Consider the following 25,327-nt stretch of genomic DNA (forward strand, 5'->3'; position numbering starts at 1 on the left):
CTCTGGGACTCCCCACCTCCTCCATGATTCTAGGACCTCTTTGATGAGGCGCCCGATGAACTCTAGCAAGGGGGCAGCTGTGTCATTCTTCACGTAGAACCATTACGAATGCCACCCCTTGTTGGAGGTCGACAGATGCATCGGGCGGTACTCATTGACCCAGTTGTTGCGTAGTTGAATACCGGCGCTTCCCATTAGCACGTTTAGCTCCTGCTTCTTCTCCTACTTCTTCAGAAGGGTGACGGCGAAGAAGTACCATCATAGGTCGAAGTGGGGACTAATCCCTAGGAACCCCTGACATAGGGCGGCGAACGCCACAATGTGTTGGATTCTGTTGGGATTAAGATGTTGTAGCTCCACCTTGTAGTAGCACAGCAAGCACCGAAGAAACTTATGGGTGGGGGTGGTGAATCCTCGCTCGTGGAAGTGAGCGAAGGATATGACATACCCATTGGCCGATGACGGCGCGTCCTCATTGTCGGGCAGCCGCCACTCCTCAGCGACAAATGAGGCCCTCCAGGCGCTGAAGGGTGATATCAGATCTACACCATGGCTCCATTGGATGATTGGGGTGGGTGGATGCAAACTCGACGGCGGCTGAGATGCGGATGCGGGAGGCTAGGCGATTGGCGGCGGAGGCTGTAGATGTAAAGGCAAGGAGGCAATGTACGAAACCCTAGGGGCAAACCCTTTGGTTTTATAGGGGCGACGGATGCAAGGAAGGCAACCATTCGACTGGATCTCTGTGCCTGCCATGATTCACCACCATGTCACCATGCGGGATATGCACCCCCAATCCCTATCATTTCCCTCCAAAATCGTGTCGAATGTTTCGCCTCCCTAGGTAGACCAGGACTCTTTAGCAGCAAAAGGATATAGGTTAAAAAGCATTCCTCCAGCCCGGTTGGGCCCAGGAGTTTTAGGGCTGGCCCATCAACGGTTTCGACAGCCGTCCTAAGGCACCCTTACGACAAAAGGATGGGCCCACGATTGGCCAAAACTTAGGCGCACAAGCTTCAAGAGACTTGGTCCACGATCGAGTCTCAGCTAGGCTGACTCTGACTGGATCCCCACGAACGGGATGTCAGGGTCCCAATTGAGCTATCCGGCTGAATAACCACCAAATCTCATGACCATACCCGCGGAGGGTCCGACCTTGGCAAAGAAAAAATTGCATCTTTAGGGCATGCCGTGGGCGACAATGGAGGGCTAGGGCTCTCAGAATCCTCTCTTTTAGAAAACCCTCCGATGGAGTATCCTACTCCTCCGTAGGCTCAGGGGCTACACCCACCGGGTGTGCTCGCGCGCACCCACTGGCAAGTCAAAAATACCCCAGGCGATTTTGCTTGAATCACCCGGGGGCTTGGGGGCTACTATCGAGGACCAATATTAGGGTACCAAAAGAGGAGGAGCTAACAACCGTCTAGCGCTGACTCATCTGCACAATCAAGAGTGTGACTACACCGCTTACCGAGTCACTCCTCATCCATCCACCAGGACCAAGGGCCCTACCCCAAGATGACTCTGCCTCGTCTGATGTCTGGGGGCTGGCTCCGCCTCGCCTAATGTCTGAGGTCAGACTCCACCTCGCCCGATGTTCAAGGGTAGGCTTCGCCTCACCCAATGTCCGGGGGCTGGCTCCACCTCGCCCGACATCCGAGGGCAGATTCCATCTCACCCGACCACTAGGGGCTGGCTCTGCCTCACCCGATGTCTAAGGGTAGACTCAGTCTCGCTCGACCCCCAGGGAATGGCTCCGCCTCGCCCGACGTCTGAAGGCAGACTCCGCCTCGTCTGACGTCCGAGGGTAGACTCTACCTCACCCGATGTCCGGAGGTTAGCTCTGCCTCTCCCGATGTCCGAGGGCAGGCTCTACCTCACCCAATCCTTGGGGACTGGCTCCGCCTCGCCTGACGTCTGAGGGTAGATTCCATCTCACCCGACCGCTGGGGGCTGGCTCCACCTCACCCGACGTCTGAGGGCAGACTCAGTCTCGCCCGACCCCCAGGGGCTGGCTCTGCCTCGCCCTATGTCTAAGGGCAGACTCCACCTTGTCCAACATCCGAGGGTAGACTCTGCCTCGCCCGATGTCCGGGGGTTGGCTCTGCCTCTCCCGATGTCCGAGGGCGGGCTTCGCCTTGCCCGACGTCTGAGGGCAGACTCCGCCCTGCCCGATGTCTAAGGGTAGACTCTACCTCGTCCGATGTCCGGGGGTTGGCTCTGCCTCTCCCGATGTCTGAGGGTAGGCTCTGCCTCGCTCGACCCTCGAGGACTGGCTCCACCTTGCCCGACGTCCGATGGCAGACTCCGCCTCACACGACGTCCGGGGGCTGGCTCCGCCTCGCCTAATGTCCGAGGGCAGATTCCATCTCACCCAACCACTAGGGGCTGGCTCTACCTCACCCGACATCTGAGGGCAGACTCAGTCTCGCCTGACCCCTAGGGGCTAGCTCTGTCTCGCCCGACGTCTGAGGGCAGACTCCACCTCATCTGACGTCCGGGGGCTGGCTTCGCCTCACCTGACGTCCGAGGGCAGGCTCTGTCTCACCCGACCCCCAGGGGCAGGCTCCGTCTCACCCGACGTCTGAGGGCAGGCTCTACCTCACCCAATGTCTGAGGGCAGGCTCCACCTCGCCCGACATCTACGCGCTACTCCTTCATAACTACACGCGCAGATAAGGCAGGACACTCAAAGTCAACCACAATATCGAGGACCATACCCTGCACACCTACAGAAAAGTACCATCAGGATATGACAAGACAGGCGCTTTAAGGCCCTTCCAGACATGTCAGAGCCCAAACAGTGTTGTGGGCGCCAACATTTGTCTTACAATGTTGTGGGCACCGCCATTGGCCCTCGGTTGTGGATCCTGATGAAAGAATATGACAATCACTATGGTCCAGGAGGAGACTCACATCCTCTATAGTGATGGATGTGCGGTCACTGCGCCGCTCGCTCCCCATAGGGTCATGGATCACACCCTAGTCCGTCGCGTCGCTAGCCAAGGCGGGATAGGACATGACCACTTGCTAATCAAACTGGAGCACGGCATCATCAGTAGACAGACGCCCCGCATGGAGCTATCCCTGGCACTGTCTGTGGTGTCAGCAGGGCTCGCTTAGAGGAAAAGGAAGACCCAGCACCTTCGAAGGACCTTCTTCACCTCTGGTTTTTCTTCTTTCTCCCGTCTGTAATCTCTACTTCCCCTTGGTCTATAAAAGGGAAGGCAAGGCACCCCACTAAGGGGACCGATCAATAGAACACACCACGCATCACATAACACATAGCTGAGCAGCAACCAAGCTCTTAGCGTCCTTTCAACCTTTCCATAAAGGACTTGGGACATGTCCCTCTCTCGCTAGTTTGTACCCGCTACTATAAACCGTTCAGTGCAAATAACACGAGCAGCAACCATGAACTAGACGTAGGGACATTCTGCCTGAACCAGTATAAACCTTATGTCTTTTTAGCACACCGTCTGGGTCAAACGTGTAATAATACAAATTAACTCGTTGGTGTTTACTCAAAACATCGAAAAGTGGTGGTGGAGAAAGGAAGTTCCTGGATGATATAGATTTGTTACTTGCATTTGCTGAAAAGATGGATGATAAGAAGTTGTTCTTGTTTGTTGATGTTGAGGACAAACCCGTAGAAATGTTTTGTAATTCAGCTGTTACAGAGACAAGAGTGAGTAATGTGGGCCATGATAATGCCACAGAACCTAGAGAATCGAGCAATCCTGATGTGTTTCAAAACTTATTTCGCATGAAATTGATTGGGACAGTCTAGAGATAACTCCTCTTGTAGAAGACCAAATTGGTACTGCACTTCCTGTGATGAATGAGGAAACAATGTACGAGTTTGTTGGGCTTAGAGTAGATGATGAGAGAGCTAAACAAGCTAGGATGGTAGCTAAAAAGGAGAATGCAACTAATCTTGATGATGTGGGCCTACAAGGTGCAGAGTTGTTGGTTGATGATCATGTACCTGGTGAGGATTCTGTTCTGTATGACAGAGAAAACCCTCCAATGAAAGTTGGAACCATATATGCTAGTATGAATGAGTTCAGGGCTGTAGTGCAACAGCATGCTATAATGGAACAATTTCAACTTGCAACAGAGAATCTTGTAAAGATTTGTTCAGAGGGCACTGCAAAGCTGATGGATGTCAATGGTCTATTGTAGCAAGGTTGATGCGAGATCAGCAACAAGTCAGGGTACTAACATTTTCACATGCAGCATGCTAACTTAATGTATTATGTACTCTTGTAAGTCATGCATGCATGTTATGATACTAACATTTTTGTTTCAATTTGACAGGTTACAGTGAATAAAGGAAAGCATTTTTGTCCGTCTACTGCAAGAGTGAAAACCAAGATGGCAAACTACAAATGAGGAAGGTGTATTTTTCCATAGATTCTTTTGTTGTTTGAAGCCAAGTATTGATGGTTTCCTAAATGGTTGTCGGCCATTTTTTAGTATTGACTCTATAGCTCTCAATGGTAGATGGAATGGACATCTACCTTCAGCTACAGAACTAGATAGGCACAACTGAATGTTTCTAGTTGCATTTGGATATTTTGATGGTGAGACTACTGATAATTGGACTTGGTTTATGCAGCTGCTGCAGAAGGCCATTAGGAATTCACCTCACCTAGCTATAAGTTCTGATGCTTGCAAGGGCCTAGAGAATGCAGTGAAGAAGGTATACGCTTGGGCAAAGCACAGAGAATGTTTTGTCCATCGGATGAAAAATTTTAGCAAGAGGTTTCAAGGGCCTGCATTTGGGAGAATGTATCCTGCAGCTAGGACTTTCCAAATAGAATACCATGAATACTTGATGCAGAAGATGTACGAAGTAAATAAGAAGGTTGAGCCATGGTTGAAAGCCAATCACAAGTTGAAGTGGATGAGGAGCAAATTCTTAGAGGCAATAAAGTGTGATCATATCACAAATAATTTGGCAGAGGTTTGGAACAATTGGGTGAAAGACATTAAGGACCTTCCCAAAGCTGACCTTGCTGACACTCTGAGGTCCAAATTCATGGAACCATATGCAAGAAGGAGAAGAATAGGTGAGAAATTTAAAAGACATGTAATGCTGGCAATTGTTGTTCGCCAACTATATGCAATGAGTTGGCAGTTGGGTCACTTGAACATAGCAGAAGGTGAAAGAGAGGAAGCAGATGTGACAGAGGCCACTGCTTCACACAAGATCATAAGGCATGTGGTTAATATTAAAAACCATGTATGCACCTACAGGGAGTGGCAAGTCTCAGGTAAACCATGTTCGTATGCTTTGGCACTCATCACCACATGTAGAAATCCTAAGATAGAAGAGTACCTGGATCCTTAATATTCGATGTATGATTTTAGACTAGCCTATGGTGGTGTGATCAAACCACTTCGTGATAAGTCTTAATGGGTGAAAGTGGATCCTGGATTCAAAGTGTTACCACCACTCAGTAAGAGAGAGGTTGGAAGACAAAGGAAACACAGAAAACCTAGCTACATTGAGAACAAGGGAAGCAAACCTAGGGGCAAAGGCGCGTGGCAGGTGAAGTGTCCAAATTGCTTGGGTCTTGGTCATAGGTCTACATCCCCAAAGTGCCCTTTCAATGGAACAAAGAAGAGGTAAATGCTTATGCCTTTTTTGAACTAACACATATTTGCTTCATATTTTGTACTCATCTCAATTTTATATTTAAAGAAAAAGTCGGGCTAAGAAAGGGAAGGCAGGTAGGCCTACTGGTTGTACCAAAGATGATGTAGCTCCTAGTCCATCCAAAAGGCAAGGTTCATGTGCCAGAAAATTCAGTGAATAATAGTCCTGGTTCTGTTACGAAAAGGTAACTGAACCTTAACTTGGAATTTCAAACACTAGTCTTTTTTTGGGCTAAATATTTACCTTATTTTATAGCCAATTGTAATTAACAATGGTGGAACCTAGAGGGACAAATCAGCTCACTACAAGTCTCAGCAGTGACAAGAAAGTAAAAAAAATGATTCACTTTGTACGTGCTTATCTTAGGCCATGTACTGAACCATTCTATTTACCCATGATATTCGGTCAAACTGGAGAAGGATCAAATAATACTATGACCACTCGAAGGAAGAGTCAAGGAAGAGGCTAGATCTCAAGAAAAAACTCACTCCAAAGAAGGAGAAGAACATGGATGTTTGAATAATCTTACACCAATGTCATGAGCTTTTGTTTGTTTAGATTCTCAGCCATCTTTTGTGTATGTGAACTTGTAGACTTAAATTGGCTGGATGATTCTACTCTCTATGCGATCTTATGTGAACTACGTGAACATGTACTCTTATCAAATTGGCTAGATGGTTGAACTATTGACGTGCACGTAATATTTACTAAATTGTATGGCTGTTTTTATTGTCTTTGCTGAAATTTTATTATAATTTATCACATTTATTTTGACCAAAATATTAGACCTGTGCAAAAATTTTATTCTTGGGGAGTACGGGAACTATAGGGATGGAGAATGGAATGGCTGAGAACGATCTCGGAAAAAAAAAACGCGCGAACAAATGCAACCAAGGTTGGGCATGTGTATAGGCCACTTGAATAGAGAGAGAGGTACTATCATCTTTTCCGGCGTACTAAATAGTGATTAATAAAACAGAGAAATCCTTTGAAATTCTAAATTTCAAAAGAATTTGTAGGTGCAAGGTTATATGTCAAATCTTGAGAACGCGCGTAGGATTAAATATCAAAATTTCTCCCGATGGACACATCTGAATGAAACTTTGAACTGAAGCACGCCTCCTCCACTTCCTCTCTCGGCTCTCACAACCCTCGACTTCTTCCGCTCCTCTCCCCCCTACTCCAACCATTGGAATCGCAGATCCATCCGGTTCTGACCGATTGCTTCACCTGTTGGTGAGGAAGCCTGGCTTGCTTGCTTGGATTGATTTTTCTGCCCTGATCCGCAGCGGCGAGCGGAGATGAACTGCGAGACCTGTCAGCTTAAGGAGCTGGTTCGATACCGATCCTAAGCCCTGCCTCGGTTTCACCACGGTTCTTTGCTTGCTTTCTCGTCGCTTATCTTGACGAATTCGTTTTCTTTTATTTTTTCCTGGTTGTTTGGGCCGCAGGAGCTGGAACCGACGGAGATCAGGGATGCGCTGCGATGTGAGTGCTCTGATCTTAGTTTTTCGCATTCCTTGTCATCTCTCTATCTTCGTTGAAAGGGGTCTTTTATTACCTCAACAAATTGCTCTCTATTTACACGACACGGAAACCCTAATGTACTGTATTCATTCACATGCTTCTAATGTACTGTATTCATTCACATGCTTCTTTGTTGTTATGGTTCCAATATTTTGGAATAGAGTAATTTCATGTTGCATTGAAATCATGATGATGGTTTACTAGTGGATGTCACCTAGGTTTCCCCCATGGGGAAACTTAAATGCTGTATGTATGTATGGCACTGGAAGCTTAACAAAAAATTGGGCTAATAGTGGAGTTACTCTCTGCAGCAGATCATATTATCATACGACACGACACTATGCTGTGTATTTTTCACTACTTTGTTGTGCTTATCTTGGTTCCAGAGTCCTTGCTGCTGTGAGTTCTTAACCTTTTTCTATGTGCTTGAGTTCCTTCCATTCTACAGATAGTTAAACTTTATACTTGCCCTGATTATTAGTAAGTGCACTCATCACTTAGATGACTTCATGAGATTTCTCTGGGGATCCTTATCTCTCTTAACTTCAGGTCCTTCTATTAGTAATAAGAAATTGGAGTATTTCTCTGTGTTCTTTTATACTACATAGCACCTGCTAATGGATATGGTAAATATGAACTATGCTGCAGGCATTTTGCACACCATATTCTTCCATAGAACCCTTAGCCTGGTTCGCCCCAAAGATGTTGACTGTGATTTCCTTGAGATCACTTATGTGAGTATTTCCCTGCATTAAGATCTGGGTTTGTTTCCATGGTCAAGGCATACGGTGTTGTGCTTTAAGTAATTATATTTATATATTTACTACTTTCATTTGAAAATTATTGATGCTTTCGCTTTTCACAGACTCCCAACTGCAATTTTCACCACTACTTATATTCACAATACATGGTTCTAAAGCCAGATTTTGTTTCAAGAGAAAATGTAACCTATATTCCTCAGTGACAACTTTTCCAAAGACCCAATAATTGAGTGTTCTAAAGTTAGTAACTTACAAGAAGATGTGACCCAGGATTATTTAAGAACATGTCTGGAACCCAAATCTGTGACTAGAGTGTTTACTGGCATTTCACATATTATACGACTGTCTAGCGGTTAGCCATTAGCCATGGTTCAGTATTACTGTTACTAATATTGAGATTAGACCTGGAAGTGGATTAGCATCTGCATCCAATCAACCCAGTTCAAAAGGAATCCAACTAGTGAGGCATGCATCCAATCCAAACCGTTGTCATGCACAGAAAATCCAGTTCAGTACCCGTCAATCCAAATCGAATCCAATCGTCCAAATACTTCCGTCCCCGAGGTACTTACCGTTCCAGCAGCCTGTTCCAGCTTGCCGGCGTCACCGACCTTTGTTCAACATCTCCAGGGACGGAGGCAGAGAAGCAATGGGACGCCATCATGGACGTGCCCGCCATGGTGCTCGTGCAGCCTAACCAGGTGGTGTTCCAGTCCCAGGCGATCCTCGCTGCACAAGCAGAGGCCAACAGCACCCGGGGCCACGAGCCAACGATGATTTAAGCCGGAGCGCGTCGACGCTGTACGCGGCAAAGGCGGCCAAGGTACGCAGACGTGATCTGGCAAGCTGGAGAAGCATATCACCACGCACTTATTAGGCGGCAGGCATCGCCGCAGTAGCAGGAACAGCTGGAGGAAGACGACGCCACGAGCAACTGCTGGAAGCTGGAGATGCCACGGTGGAGGTGCTGCCGCCCACCTGGCAGAGGCACCGGGAGGAGAGGGGAGAGGTCCATGATATCCAGCTCTTTCTATCCAAACCAATCCAATGCGTTTGGATCTCATGGAAAGACTGTCCAGGTCCAAACAACATCCAGCCAATTAAATCCAAAGTGGGTTGAATCCATTTAGATTTTGGATGATCCAAATCCATTGTCAGGTCTAATTGAGATCTCCTTTTCGGTAGACCGGAATCAAAAGGAGTTAACTGATTTTAATGTGTAGTTGTGAAGTTTAGAATCAACAGAGAAAAGTGATCAACAGATTAATATGTGCTGTGGGCAGCAACTCATGTTTTGTGTGTTAGAAATCCAAAGATTACTCAAGCAGGCGGCGCTGCTCTCTCTCCCGCGCCCTTTGGTACACGCTGGTCCATCCTCCATCGCTGCGGGCACGGAACCCTAGCGTTAGCGAGCACAAGGGGAAGGAAGTGAAGAGGCAGTAGATAGAAGAGTTCTCTAGAAGGAATGATGCATAACCATGATTTACATCTTGGGAGGGAGAGAAGCGCATGGGAGGGGGCGTTGTGTGTACGCAGGTGGGTAAAAAATTATTCGGTGAAAAAAGACGGTCTGGGGAGGGCTGCAGGAACGCATAAGACTCAATGGTGAATGTTAGAGCGCTGATGGCCCACTGACAGATTAGTTTGCACCTTTAGATTTAGAGATACAATTGACCCGAGGGTTCTAATATAGAGTGGGTAAAAAACTTTTGGGTAAGATGTATTTTCATTTTTTTTCGCTCTTTTATATTATAGATAGATAGATACACTGTATAGCATTTCAACAAGCGTTTCAGCAAGTTGCTTTCTCTGTATCAGTTTCCAACTTAACCACGATGACAGATGTATTGTCCAAATATGATTACCTTGCTTGTTGCAGTCTAATAACTTTCTTTCATTTGCATTTTCTTTGCCACTGCTTACTTCGATGTTTTCATGTGTTTAGGTACAATGTGGTCTACTGGAACTAGGAAAGGAAGTTGATGAAAAGATAGACCAGTTCACTGCTTGGGTGGAGACACCCAAATCGCAGAAGCCAGGTCTGAACTACAACAATTAGCCATTTTAATATTATAATGCAGTTTACTTCTGTTACTGCCGAACTATGTTATCTTTCTTCTGATTAAGATTAGTGGCTGAACTGAATATCTCAGATATGCCTCTCCTTCGACGAGAAACAGACACCCAGGTTGGTTTGTCAACAAAACAGAGCGCATTTATTGGGAGCAATGGTTCATCAATTTGCATGTCATGAGCCCAAAAAGGTACAGCAAGTCAGACAGCTCCAAAGGGCTGACAAACATCGGAGGTAATTTAGTTAACTAAAGTTTCCTGGCCTTCGTGAGGCTGTCATAAACATATTAAATGTAGCAGTAACATTTTGTACAATATGCTCCTAGCGAATGCCCTGGAGGAGACCAGCACAAGGCGTGCTGCATTGGAGTCGTTGATTAATGAAGTGCTATTCGCCTATTCCAGATCATAAACTTCGCCAATGAGAAAAAGGACCACATTCCTGCCATCCCTGACAGAATTTTCAATCATGAGATCATGATCCCAAGGTGAGTCCTATATTTGATATTGGTCGGTCTGTGATAAGGCCCATCCTTAGTTAGCCGAAACAATTTTTTGTTAAGATTCTCTACATATATCTCGATCTCCAGGTGACCCCTTTTCCTTGGACGTGTTGACAGCTCGGATTCTGTATTTGGATGGAACACGGATGTCATTCCCAGAGTGCTGAATAGCGGGCACCCGTACTCACTTTAGCTGAAGACGCCAGCACACTATTCCGTGTACATAAGGGTGTACCCTGCTCATCTGGCTTAGGGAAAACCTAGTTCTGTGTACATAATGGTGTACCCTGCTCATCAGGCTTGTAAATACTGTGTTGGGATATTGCTCATCAGTCGAATGTTCTTAAGTTTGATTAAGTTCATAAAAACAATATCGATATTTATGCCTCCAAATATGTTTATTATATAAAAATATATTTCATGATTAAATTTAATGATAGTTATTTATTATAAAATTATATACGCTATTGGGAGCTTAGGGCTTCCAATAGTTCACCAGCTGGTTTGGTAATTGAAAACTCACTCATATTACCTTAGTCATCATGGGGCTTATAGCTTCCACCTTGTTATGAGAAGTTGGAAGGCAGAACAGCTAGACAGAGTGCTCATTCTCCCACCTTAGTTTGATCAAACCTTCCGGGGGTTTTGAGTAAGTTTTGAAAGAATCATGCTTAAGTTCTTTAGATGGCAAGTCTCTTGGTGGTGTATGAAACTCACCAAGGCCATGATGCTTAGCCTTCACATAATATTCTAAGGCACCTGTGGAGCTCATGGGTAGAGAATGAATGCAAGGCATACTTGTATTGTGCATATATTGCTAAGTCAAACACTTGGATCAATGGTACTTAATTGATATCATAAATATTAATGTTTTTTTATAGATTTTAGTAACTTAATATTGTTTGACTGTTTAAAAAGGTGAGAAATATATTCTTTTGGGAACGGAGTGAATACACCTGATTACCAAAGGTCCACAGCTAGATATGAGGGTACCTTGTTAGAGATGGACTTACAACAAATCCTTAAAGGCTGGGGGAAAGGAATAAATCTAATTTAATGGAATTTCTCCAATACAATCCTACGCTCCAAGAATCTCTATAGTAAAATTACCAATATGAATGGACTCCCCAATTCTCAGATTCAACGAGTAAATTAATGTCAACAGATTTTCTATGTTCAGGTCAGGGCGTCAGGCTAAGCCATGTACAGATATCAATCGACGCCCTTTTGTATGTTAGGTGGCATAAAAAATAAAGCCATTACTTTCAGTCCAGGTAAAGATCTCAAAGAAAGAACTTGGAGGGCTGAGAACGCCACCATATATGGTGTGGGGCAAAAGAACCAACACCCACAGGCCAGAATGAAGAGATGCATCGCGGAATGCAGAAACTGAGATCCAGGCCGTGTGCATAGGAGTATACGACCATCATTTTCACAAGCAGCCACGTGCGTTGCAAGTAAATAGGCTATCAGCACAACAACTCTAGTAGTCTTTCACACTTTGGACAAACGCAATGGAACTCACCAAAAGCAGAAAATTTCCACAGCAGAGGAGAAGAAAAGACTTTACAAAAGAATAGCTCGCAGTGCATTCTGTCACCTAAAACACAGCAAATGCACCTTTGTAAAATAATCTAGTGGAAGATCCACTGTGTCGAACTCCATCGTTGCTGACAACGGGTTAAACCAAGCAGGTAGGCGTTCTTCAAGTTGCATGTAACATGAAACCAGCATGCATCGATTTTTGTCCCAATCAATATCCCAAATCTCCTTCGATCTGGATGTGACCGAGTTACTTACATGATTATACAGTTGCACTTGGACTCCAGCTTTGGAGGTTTCATATTATCTGAATTCCTTGCAATACCCGATGCAGAACATACAGGGGGGGAGTCTTTCACAACAGCATCTTTCTCTGTAGTTTCCGTTGTAGTTGTTTCACCTTCCAATCTTTTCCTTTTGACCTTACGATTTGGAGTTCGTCTGTGAGGCAGCTTTGGTAAACTCTCTTCCTTAGGAAAAGATCCTCCGACTATTGTAACAGTTGGGCGAATAGAGTCGACAAACTCTGATTCCTTCCTGTTTTCCAATGCAATAGTCGCAGCCTTGTATGCAAGGTCATGGACAATAGAACTACAGAAGAGAATTGTATCAGCAGCCTCTTCCAATGTGAAGCATCTCTGGATTTGTTTCCTTGATCCTTCTACTTCCGCACAAAATTCTTCTACAATTCAGAGAAAAATATTGTGTCAAATACTTATATATTCTTTTTTTAAGAGGAGCAGGAAGGGTGGAACCCCTACTGCAAATAAGTATCAAATACTTATATATTCACCTATATTCATCAAAGGATACAAATAATTTCATTGATTATGAGAAGAAAATAGAAGGCATGCATATCTTTGAAGATACATCAGGGCTAGCAATTTAATATGATAAATCAACCAAAAAAGCCCTGCAAATTTTTACTATGCTGCAGTGTGCACAAGAACAGTATTCTCTCCGTTCCAAATTATAAGACGTTTTGGTTTTTCTAGATACATTGTTTTAACTATGTATCTAGATATAGTGTGTATCTAAGTGCATAGCAAATCTATGTACGTAGAAAAGCCAAAACGTCTTATAATTTGAAATGGAGGGAGTAGAATGGTTTATTAAACAATCATGAAGATGTTCTTTGAAACCAAACACTTGGAAATTACCCACCCCTCTTGTAAATTTCACACATCAAAGGTATTTTTATGCATGGCCCCTTCAAATAATTAACACACCTAATTGGACTGACTGCTTAATCATAGAATTATAGGCATGTTTGGTTGCACATCCCGAGTGGCCTGACCAAATATTGGAAGTGGACAAAGTTGGACAGTGCAAAATTTTGGCAAAAAATGATATGTTTGTTTCATGGCCAAGCCAAAGTAGCCTAATTTTCTTGTCAAATCAAGAACATCACATGTGGGGCCTATGTCATAAGTATTTTTTAATCAACTATAGGGAAAATTGGTCTTATTTTATCAGATTAATTATACGGAATACAATACAAAATACTTCAAAAAGATTTGCAATCAGATACTTGGTTTAGCAAATATTGTGATCTGAACATTGATAATGCAGCAATCAACGCAATTTTTGGAACCAGCAGCCAGCTGACACTTCAGCTTGTGCTTAACAGTGTCGCCAAGCCAAAATGTGGCACAAAAATCAGCTGCCCTGGAATCTTCTGCGGCTTGCTGCTTATTCTACACGGCGTGGCCATAATTTCCTTGGCTCGGACAAACTGGACCCTAAACCAAATGTTTTTTTAGGGATGCTTGGATGTGTTGTAACTCTCTTCTTTTAATGCAATGATACGCAACTCTCCTGTGTGTTCGAGAAAAAAAATGCTAGCCAGATAACCTAGGCAGCGACAAAATTTAGCTCGGCACTGAAGGACATGAACCAAACAGACCCATGTCCACCCTGGATTTTCTTTTATTTGGTCCAAAGAATAAATCATGTCACAAAAGATCTGTTATATACATACAACAGCTAATTCCGGACCAGAAAAACTATATACCAGGCAAGACAAATAGAGGACCAATGCATGGCTCAAGCAAGTAACATATATACATGAGCTTTGAGATAGGCACAACTCATAACTCTTGTAGGTGAAAAAAAGAATACAGAAATCCGTACCATCATTGGGAAGTTTCCTTATGTCAGCTTCTTGTCCAGAAATCAACACGTCCTCCTCGGAGATGGCAGACATGTAACAATCATCCAATCTGTTTTCCTCAGCTGAACCCTGAACTATTTCGGACTGCATTTGAATATCATCAAAGTTGTTCTCATCACTTGAATGTTCGGGAGCACTACCTTTATTGCACTGACTGATGGCATAAGTATCCTCTTCAGTTTCAGGCATGCAACTTTCCTCTGGGCCTGATGACTCTCGGGTATCACTTGGCATTTCAGTATCTAAAGAATACACATTTGTACTGGTATGATCCATGTCAGCCATTCTGCCAGCACTATGATTCTCAACTGTTGTATCTCCTACCTCACTTTTCAAGTCAACGGGACTGTCATCATCGGCAATAACCTGTGAAGACGACGAATATTCCATAGCACTTGGCAAAGCATCCTTACAAAAAGCATCATTTTCTTCAGAAGAGATCAATGTTCTTGAAGTGCTGCTTTCCAAAGTGTCAATTGGGAAACAGGAACCTCCTACTGCATCACTCTGAGGGCAAAGTGAAGCTGAAGAGCTACAAATTGACATATCTGACACAGAAGCAATGCTTTGACGACTCATAGTACTGCTCATCTGAGACTTCTCAAAGTCACCCCTCTTACCACTCCTAAGGCGCTCAAAACATATGGTTGATTGCCTCGAAGACCCAAGATCACTGGAAGAAGCAGCTGAAGAGCTGTCCAGTCCAAAGCTACGCTTCATCATACTGACACCATCTCTTGCATAATAGGGTTCTGAACAGAGAATACTTGTAGCAGCCAGGGCCCTCCCTTCTACAACAGGCCATTTATTGCTGTTTGACTTAGGGACTAACAATACTGATATCCCAGTACCCTCAGTAGTTTCAAGTTTAGGGTTTTGATATGTAGTTGATCCCAATTGAGGAGAATTGTCACTGGTCATAGTTTCAGAGACAGTTTCATTACATTGGGACAATCCATGATTATGGTTATCCATTTGGTCTCTGATGAAAAGGTATGTTGGTTTTGTTTCTTCACATTCAGTCACACTAGATCGATGAAAGGAAATATCGTTTGTATTTCCTAATGAGTCCCCAACATGTTTCTTTCTATGCTCTGCGTCTATCTTTTCCACCTGCCCCAGTAGCATTTCCTGAGGTGTGTGCCCCATTGAGTGAATTGGAGGGGCCTGATCCAGGCAATCAGTGTAAGATTCACTGTTCACTAGTTGATGATCAAGAGATACTTCTTTGCTATAGCCTATACAATCTGTGGGTATGGGAGGATCAGATGCGATGCAAGGTTTCAATTTTGCAGTTTTATCATATTGCTGGTTTTCTTCTCCAATAGTTTGTACAGTAGAACCGGTGAAGATATTCCCAACCTTTGAAGCACATACATCACAATAGACACCCTCTTCATCCACATCCATCGCATCAAATAACTTCCCACATCTAGAGCAAGTAGCAATTTTACTATTGCCAACCTGAGAACTATCAGTAGAATGGCATAAGGACTGATTAGGTCTTCTGCTTCCTTCCAAGTCCTGTCTTCCACTTACTAGATGTTTTACTATGACCAGTGAATTATCCGTAGATTCCGTGCTCTTGTAATGAATGTCTTCTTCATTTAGCTCATCCAATTTATCAAACATAAATATATCCTCATGACCCCGAGAACTATCATCTTCTTCCCATTCACCAACTAAATCACGTTGCTCTTGGCTGCCAGGCGTATAAGAGCCAAAAGTGGCACCATGGTAAGAGCTTGCATTTCTGCTAGTTGTCAAAGAGGAATTGTGTGAGAACATAGGTTTGTGCACATCAATTCCATTCCCAGCCCCAAATGTGCTGGCAGGGGCACCTGATAGAAGTGGTCGGAACCTATCTTGTGGAGCTTTGCGGTGATCCTGGGAAGAAAGACCATCACATCTTAGTTTCATGTTTCGGCTTTAGAAAATCTACAATAAACAGAAGTATGGTCTTCATTTGCTGAAAAAGTACGCCCACAACATTGTTCAAATAAAACTATACAACAATGTGCTATATAAAAATAGTTCTCAGTAGCAGTAAGAAATGAATCATTTGCATAAGGCGCCAACTAGTATCTTGAGTAGAAAAAATGCACCAATTGACCAAGATCAACACGAGAAAATTAATGTATGCTAAGTGTCAATCTACCAAATCAACTGCTAATTACACAATACAAGAGATGCTTGCAAGACATGGGAAAATATTCTATTATTATAACATAAAAAGCAGAGAAATGCTTACCATCAACCAAAGTGCAGAGTCAAATGACCGCTTCGGGACAGAACTAGGTGTGAAATTTTTGGACAGATTCTTTGATGATGCAATGGTTCTGGTTTTCATCACAACCAAGCTCTTTTTCACAACTGGGCTACTGGAGTAGCTAATTGGTACAGACTGCATAGAATCCAGATCATCCTCACCAGATGATGTTGCAGAAGCTTTGCTGTATGAGCTCATTCGGTCCCGTTCAATGCTGTGAGACGAATTGGCTCTTCTAGATGGAGTGGGAGACATTGACTGTCTTCTACCTCTTGAACCATTTTCTAGTCCACTAAAAGATGAAGGTGATCCACCCCTTGACCGGCATACTGGACGATCAGTTAGAGATGTGCGAAGGTTTGAAGGCGCATCAAAAGGGAAACCAGGAACATTTGATTGCCATCCATGCAGCTTTGGTGAAGAAGATCTGCGATTAGGTTTCACTGGTGAAGCTCCTCTTGTTCCATTCAAAGTTAGACCACTTGAACCAGTACTCATCCTTCTTGAGACAGGACTTGGAGACCTTTGAGGAGGTGTTAATGTCTTAGCAATCGGAGGGGTTGACGATCTTCGTGATGGCGTTTGTGATTGAACAGCAAGTGGTGGGCTAGAGCGAGAAGCTGAACTAGATGATCTTGTCCTTCCCATAGAGCGTGGCGATGGGCTAAGCCTACTTGGGCTTGCACTGCTTCTACTAGCTCTTTGACTATTATCCATCTGTATATGAATAGAACACAATATATTTGATACGTAATGGATGCAAACTAATATAGTTCTTGGAATAAACCCGTCTGGACATAAGCACTCACCATGGATGATCTTGAAATTTGTATAGGCTTGCTCTGAGCTCTGCCCCTAGAAACCTGAGTGATGGATTGGTTTTCTTCGTCATCCAAAGATCGAAAAAGTGGAGTTTCTGGAGGAGTTAATAACCTGATAATTGGAAAATTTAATGGAGATCAAGTCATTACCCGGCACCAAGATATAAACACTTACATAGAAGTGCAAGCATAGGAAGTATTATTAAGTTCAGAACCACCAATTACATTTATTTTTTTCTGTAAGATAAATCAAATAGCCATTTAGACATAGAGTTATGCTACTAATAATTCTTCTGAGCAATGATCCTCCAATAACAAGAGTGAATTAATGGTTAGCATCATACATTCATACCATCCGTACAACAAAAGTAGCCAGTAGGTCACCATATCATTTTTAACATTCTTCAAACATGAAAGGTGCATTTGGCATTTTTTTCAATGATATTCCATGTTTTAAGCGATGAAAACATTCTAGCTGTTATGAACTAAGAACGTCAGAACATCAAATGTAATGCTTACGAAAGGATTATTGGCTAACTCATACTATCATAATATGGAATCACTTCATATCAAGATTGAACAGCATTAAAAATCCTAGTCTTAACTGGCAGTCATCAAGAGTGCTTAGTGATAAGAAACAGAAATACAAGATAACAATGTGAATATTTTTATAAATATTTGAAGATTCGATGCTGTTCCTTTCAATGTAAAATAGGATTGAAACAGGACTACAGAATAACCACGTGTCCACGTGAGCTCTTTTTTAACGAAGCAACAACCTTACAAGTTGTGGCCGAAATTCAGACGAAAATCTACACAGAATTACCAGATTTGTAAGAACTGACCATGCAACATGCTAAACAAGTTAAACAAAAACAAGCACCACTCATGAAGGAAACAAGAACTCAATCCATAATATTTAAATATCAACAAAGCAAACGTTACATTACAATGTACGATGCAAGGCAGGTGCTTCATAAGGTAAGCAAATCAAGGCTACAGCAACTATCTACCATTTCAAACAAGACATATAAAATGTACAATCAAGTTTGCATACCACTCATAATCATTTTTATCACCGTCCGCATTAAGCAAATCATGGCTTTCTCCATGGGCAGGAATGTTAACACCAAGTTTTACTTCCGGGAAATAGCTCAATTTTGCTGATGGATGGAAAGAAATAACTTAAAAATGGTAAGTAACAAAAAAAAAACACTATGGGACTGTATAAAGAGGGACGAAGATGAAATTTACAAGCATTACCGATTGAGTCATCAAAATCCTCTGACGGTTCCAGTAAGAAGTTCTCCGTCTCAATTTTCTGCATATCAGAGAACAAAGCGAGTTCGTCATCCTTTGATTTCACAGGAAGCACATTTCCAAAACTGTTGGTCCTCTTGTGATAAGTCTCCCGTGCAGGAGACCTTGATCTCCTCAGTGAGGGTGACGGTGGCATTTTTCCTGGCCTCTTAAGCCTGGTACCCTTCTTTCAGAGACAGTAGAATGCAGTCAGATTCCATCCGGAACATATATCATGGCCTACAATATATGGTAGTGTTAATAAAGAACTGAACAGGTCCAAATTGCACCAACTTATCATAACTTTTAAATGTGTAGAAAAACAAAGGATAAGGTATGAAAATGGCAAATATATGAAAAGAAATACAGCATCACTCTCATCATGCATTACAAAAAAAATAACCAATCCATCATGCCACCATCAGAAATAGCCCACCCAATTGCACCCACAGAGTAATCATACCAATACATTCATAGAAAGTAATAAAAGAAAATACACCAACAAAAGAAGGCCACGGAAAGGCACAAAGTTGAAGCTACCATTATTTCTACCACTTGAAGTACGGAAACTGCCAAATCCATCACATCTGGATGAAAACACGTACCAACTAGCAGAATTTGCTAACGCAATGAAGTATTCCAGGCGTCTGAATTTGCTATTTTACAATCCACTGCACATCTTATTGCATCAAATGAAATATTGCATAAAAAAAGTCAAATAGTAAGTCTTCAAAAGAGTCAGCAACAATCAACCAATTGATTGGAAAGTTCCCAAAGTCACTTATGGACAACAAAAATATCTCTAGAAAACCTAAAAGTTCATATTCAATTGAACTATCAAGCACGCTCACCTCATCCCGTGTTAGAGCTAAATCACCAGGCATTCAGGCAATTTGGAGGGAATAACATTTCGGATAAATCAGCATGATAACAAATCGAAATTAGACCTAGCGACAAATCGGACAGCACAAATTGAGCCCAAACTCGACCTTGCAACATCTCTATTTGCCACCCCAAAGATAAACTTGCATCAGTCACATCACAAAATACAGCTCCCCAATAGCAAAGCAACATAAGGGGAGCAGAATTGAAGCAACCCAAGAGTAAAAGAAAGAACGCATGAGATCGGTGGCGATTGAGCAACCAATTTCTACATATCAAAACCTGCACGAAGAACCGGGCAATGATTGGGCCACAGAACCCATAGTTCTCTGGCCATCGGATGCTTACCAGTGTGAGATCGAGCTGTCCATCCAATGCTAAGGCTTCTGGAATGAGCTATAGCGCCTGCACGGCTGCATCGGCCAGCCTATCCAGTCGTCCTCGTAACATTAGAACTCCTCATTTAAGATGGAAGCTGAGGTACTTCAAGATACTTACTAAATTGTTTTACCATTAACGCAAACATGATAGACGAACTTATTCACTTGAGAGAGAACATGGTATCACATTATAACACTAGATATGGCACATTGGTGCTACTCACCACGCTTGAATTCTACGGCCGACAACCTGAGATCTAAGAGGAACTGCACACTGCAGCGCTTGGTGGCAGGCTGGCAGCTAGGGCTTAGGCCAGGCAGGTTATCATAGCATCAGGGAGCTTATGCAGTCAAGGTTCATGGTCTCACAGTGGCCTGACTCAGGAAAAAATGCACCAAATACATTATTGGAAGCCTAAGAAAATACAGTGGCCCAGATGACCAATTTTAGTGGATTAGTCATCGCTGGCAGCAGCAAAGAGGGCAACCAGCACATAAGTGGGCTGGAGGCGCGACGCCTGTGTTTCTAGTTCAAAACCGAATCTAGACACCAGAGCAACACAACACGCGCTCAATTCTACTAGTTTCCCAAGGAACACCAGCAAGCAACGTGCTCCCAGAGCCATAAACTAGCAAATCCTGCGCCAAACATCTGTTTCGAAAACTGAGAGCAACGAATTGGACCCCGAAGCTAGCAGTACACGAATACCAACCCCCAAAATTCATCCAAAATGGCGCTAATTTGGCGAAGACCCAAATCCCATGCTCCACATTTCCCCTCCCAGGCCACCCACACAAAATTAACAACAAAATCATTCACCACATTATAAAATGAAAAACAGGAAGGAGCTCGGGAAGCCGCATTCCACCTCATTAAAATGAAAAACAGACCACCCACCCGCATTCCACCGCCACCTTCCGTCCGCCGGCAGTTCGCTACACCAGCCGCACCGGCCCCCGCGCCCCCGATCTCCCGCCGCGGGCGCGAGCCCCGAGGCAGATCCGGCTTCGGACCCGAGCGTGGTGGGGGGTCCCAGCCGTGCCGCGGGCGCGCTCCTCTCCTCCGCTTCCGCACTCGCGCTCGCCCTCGGCCTCGGCCTCCGGGGCTCGACGCGTCGCGCGCGCCTGGGGCGTTGCCACGGGTAGAAGCAAAGGAGCTCGGTTGCCTTGCTGCCTGCGCGCGTCGTGCGTGCGCTTCGCTGGAGGAGCAGAGAGGGGAAGCGGTGGACTGGGGAAGAAGTGGCTTTTGTTTTTTCTATTTTCGTTGGCGTTATTTCCTTTTTGGTTTATTTGGAGTTAAAGAAAGGGGAAAGATGATTAGTTGAGGATTAGGGGTGAGGTGGCATGGTATAGTGCGGGCAGGCGTTTAAATTACGGATTTGTCCCTGGAAGAGATTAAGAATTACAATGTGGGTGGGTTCCCTCACTCTGCTTGGTTGGACGGCCAGCAAATTTGGCATAGCCAGTATCAATTAATTCGTGTGAAGAAATGACTTGGCTTTCTTTTTGGCACTTTATTACTATTCTCTGCGTGTGCAGGCGGAGAAAAATCCGCCCGCCTCTCGCTCCGCACGGCTCCTTCCGTCTCGTTGCACTTTAGCTTCTTCCTCCTGCCATCTCCTCACCTCGCCCGACTCCGACCTCTTCGACTCGGCTCTGGCGACGCTATCTGAGTGCCCCCACCTCCACCACCTCCCACCACCCGTGGCAACTCCTTCCCCTCCCACATGCCGTCGCGAGCTCCCATGACCTTCTTCTGCAGTGAGCTCCGACCATGGAGCTCCCCACCCCTTCTTGGCCCGGCCGCCTCCACTGCCGCCAGGCCCCCTAAACCGACCTGCGGCTGTCCACACCGCCTGGCTGACCTTCATCCCTCTAAACCCCTTCTCTTCTAAGCCCGCCAGAGTTGGGGAAGAAGGGGGTGGCACAGGCCATCGAAACCTTAACCACCGCCAGAGTTGGGGAAGAAGAGGGGGCGGGGGCGGGCGCGGGCGCAGGCAAGAGAGAAGAGAGCACCTGCGCGAATCAGATGGCCGGGATGAGCACGAGCACGAATCGACGATGGGTATGGGTGTGGGCGCCATAGCTCCAGCATGTGCGCACTAGGGAATAAGCATTCCAGTTCTTTTTGTATAAGATTGCTTTTCTAAAAGGAAAAATCCTACTTTTACACTAGCTCGGTAGCTTAATGAGACAAACCAGGCAGGTCTTTGTTTTATTTTGCTATCAGCGACACTAAATTAATAAGTTAATACTCCATCTATCAAAAAAGAATGCAACTATACTTGTGTTCGTCATATTAGTTTAAATTTGACCAAATTTATAATAAAAATGTTAATATTTATGTCTCTAATAAGTTTATTATGCAAATATATTTCATGATTAATATAATGGTACTTATTTTGTATCATGAATGTTAGTACGTTTTTGTATAACTTTAATCAAAGTTTAAACTATTTAATTTCTCGAAAAGCAAGAACTATATTCTTTTGTGGATGGAGATAGTATAAGGAGCCAAACCAAGCTTGCTTATTGAGTCAACCTAGGTGAGTAGTCAAATGCACACAGACCTTGTTTGGTTGATGCCATAGAAAATTTATCTGGCCTATATGATAACATCTAACCACAAGCAAGAAATTTTAGATACATGGGATTGTTATCTGAACTAGGCAACTATTTTAGGGTCTAGCCACAACCAAAGTGGCAAGATATACTCCGGAATATCACTACAAATTGGTTCTCTTTTTTGCACGAGCGTGGCTTAGCACAAGTTTCATTAAGAGAGAAAGAGAATTACACGACACAACTACGAGAGAGCCTCCATAGCATAGATTACAAACACCAAGCCAGCGGTAAACGATCTGGAACAAACCAAAGCAGCAAGAAAAAAATAAGCAACATGGAAAGCGACCCTTAGCCCTAAAACCCTACTAGATTGTGCTTGTGAGAATAATAGTCATCAACGCAAGAGTTGCCTATAGAGGATACATAACCGCGGTGGCAAAGCATCTATCTAGAGAAGATGAGACGAACATTTAGCAACGTCGGTGGCAAAGCATCCGCCAAAGAAGATCAAAGCAACCTCTGCGGCAAAACATCTGTAAGTGGAGGGCCAACACACTCTTGGTAGCAAAGCATCTGCCAGAGAAAAGGCCAAAGCAACATCGACGGCAAACCATCCGCTAAGAATCCAATGGCGGCCAAACATTCACCGAGGAAGGAACGGTAGGGGGCAAAGCTAAAGGGACCGGGACGCCTAAGAGGGGAGGGTGAATTAGGCAACTTAAAATTCTAACTCTAAACTATGGCCTCTTTTTCTAACCTTAGCAAAACCTATGCAAAAGATAAACTATATAAATGTGCAACACGGTTTTGCTAGTGTGTTGCTATCTCTACCGCAAAAGGAGTGATTCAATCAATATAAATGCGGAAGCTAAAGAGCAAGGTAGAGATATGCAAACTCCCGTCGACGACTCCGGTATTTTTACCGAGGTATCGAGAAGCACGCAAGCTTCCCCCTAGTCCTCGTTGGAGCCCCTCGCAAGGGCCAAGCTCCCGGTCGGGTAACTCCGTGGATAGCCTCGGGCCTTCTCCACACGCAAGTGGGTCTCCAACGTGCCTCTCGATAAGCCTCTCCCGGATGCTCCCCGCCGTCTTCACTATCAAGCTTCCGGCCGAAACACCGCGGGCCTTGTTCCCTCCGGTACACGATGGCGGCCACACCACAAACGCGGTTGGTGTGATCTCGAAAGACTTCAAGCCCCTCCGATGTACAACAATGGTGCGCACAAGCACCGAGTGGTAAGAGGTATGCAAACCTCACTAAACACTAGGCCTAAACCTAGAGCAAGCGCATGAGCAATGGTCTAATCAACATAAGCACTTCGCAAAGCACCTACGCTAATCACCTAATGAATCACTAAGCTCTATGCAAGTGGAGATCACTAAAATGGTGTATTAACACCCTTGGTATGTTTCCTCAGCTCCACACACCTCAAATGGCCGGTTGGGGGGTCTATTTATAAGCCCCACTGAGAAAGTAGCCGTTGGAGACGAAATCTCACTTTTCTGCTACTGACCGGACTCTGACCAGCATCCGGTCAGCACTGACCGGACACGTCTAGTCACGAAAATGGCTCTCTAGAACCTTACTGATGTTGACCGGACTCTGGCACTCAGCGTCCTGTGCAGCGTCCGGTGCAGCGTCCTATGCATTGGAGCGTCCGGTGCAGCGTCCGGTCGCTGCTGTTGACTCTGCTGTTGCCGAGCCTCTTGTGGATTTTGGTGTTTGATGACCAACACAACCAAATTGGACTAATGAATTTGCAAGTGATTATTTTGTAGTTCAATAGGATGCAAGACGTGACTTAGACGAAGACGACGTGATGATCCGATGATCAACATCATAAGCAAGACCTTAGAAGCACAAGAGAAGACCCGAGATATCAAGCAAAGTCTAAGCACAAAGATAGAAACCAAGCCGGACACAAGATCGCGAAGAAACGAGCTTACAGAGGTGATAGGATGCTGTAGCGTCTTGTGCAGCGTCCGGTGCAGTGTCCTGTGCAGCGTCCTGTCACCTCTGTGAGCTCGTTTCTTCGCGATCTTGTGTCCGTCTTAGTTTCTATCTTCGTGCTTGGACTTTGCTTGATATCTTGGGTCTTCTCTTGTGCTTCTAAGGTCTTACTTATGGTGTTGATCATCGGATCATCACGTCGCCTTCGTCCAAGTCACGTCTTGCATCCTATTGAACTACAAAATAATCACTTGCAAATTCATTAGTCCAATTTGGTTGTGTTGGTCATCAAACACCAAAATCCAAAGTGAAATGGGCCTAGGGTCCATTTTCCTTACAATCTCCCCCTTTTTGGTGATTGATGACAACACGACCAAAGCAAGCAAATAATAGAATTTTAAAATTTAAAAACTACCTACTTGCTAGGATGCAATGCAAGGGGCAAGATTATATGATGCTAAAAGATACTACTTGTAAGATTATATAAAAACTTATCTTGCCCTTGCAAATGTCCCCATGTGATATTATGGATTTAAGTCTTGCTTCCTACAAATTCTCCCCATTACATAGGCTAATTCATAATCCACTATCCTCCCTTTCTCGGACCATTTCTATAAATTAATGCTTGCTTTTGGTCCTCTAAATTCTCCCCCTTTGGAATCAAACACCGAAAATGAAGACATTAGTAGCACAAGGGAGGGTCAAACTTTGTGATCCTTTCTATGTAGAGTGGAATAGGTCACAAGATTTGACTCTCACATTATATAGATTAAGCTCCCCTAAATATATGCATACATATGATAGAAGGCAAAGCATATGCATAATTGGCAAAGTATTGCACAAGGGAATTTAATCTATATAATGCACGGAGAAAGCATATAAATATCAAAATGAAATCAACATAATGATATTAGTT

The 25,327-nt window shown here is 44.1% G+C and overlaps 1 protein-coding gene and 1 pseudogene across 6 annotated transcripts; one reads left to right on the top strand and one right to left on the bottom strand.

The window, feature by feature from the left end:
• Positions 1-6,634: 6,634 nt before the first annotated feature.
• LOC136504548 (autophagy-related protein 101-like) lies at positions 6,635-10,904 on the top strand (annotated as a pseudogene).
• Positions 10,905-11,982: 1,078 nt separating this feature from the next.
• On the bottom strand, positions 11,983-21,161 carry LOC136504337 (probable GPI-anchored adhesin-like protein PGA55). Of its 6 annotated transcripts, XM_066499227.1 has the most exons (8): positions 20,794-21,161; positions 19,864-19,942; positions 18,589-18,873; positions 18,392-18,497; positions 17,323-17,446; positions 16,496-17,230; positions 14,205-16,131; positions 11,983-12,753 (listed from the first exon to the last, which is right to left on the bottom strand). In XM_066499227.1, exons 3-8 carry the CDS (start codon positions 18,788-18,790, stop codon positions 12,326-12,328), a joined length of 3,522 nt encoding a protein of 1,173 aa, XP_066355324.1. In that variant the 5' UTR covers positions 18,791-18,873; positions 19,864-19,942; positions 20,794-21,161; the 3' UTR covers positions 11,983-12,325. The 6 variants fall into 6 exon arrangements, with proteins under 6 accessions (XP_066355324.1, XP_066355327.1, XP_066355326.1 ...); XM_066499230.1 differs by lacking the exon at positions 19,864-19,942 and having other exon boundaries at positions 18,598-18,873; XM_066499229.1 differs by lacking the exon at positions 19,864-19,942 and having other exon boundaries at positions 11,983-12,750.
• Positions 21,162-25,327: the final 4,166 nt, after the last annotated feature.

The sequence above is a fragment of the Miscanthus floridulus genome, chromosome 14, assembly GCF_019320115.1.
Source record: "Miscanthus floridulus cultivar M001 chromosome 14, ASM1932011v1, whole genome shotgun sequence".
Taxonomy (NCBI): domain Eukaryota; kingdom Viridiplantae; phylum Streptophyta; class Magnoliopsida; order Poales; family Poaceae; genus Miscanthus; species Miscanthus floridulus.

Bases quoted from the DNA above. Each gene is read 5' to 3' on its own strand.
- LOC136504337 (XM_066499226.1), bottom strand. From the start codon at position 18,790: ATGCCACCGTCACCCTCACTGAGGAGATCAAGGTCTCCTGCACGGGAG. The intron at 17,231-17,322 runs GTGAGTGCTTAT...ATTCATATACAG, and splicing joins AAATTTCAAGATCATCCATG to ATGGATAATAGTCAAAGAGC. The intron at 12,754-14,204 runs GTACGGATTTCT...TCTGAATTGTAG, and splicing joins AAGGAAACTTCCCAATGATG to AAGAATTTTGTGCGGAAGTA.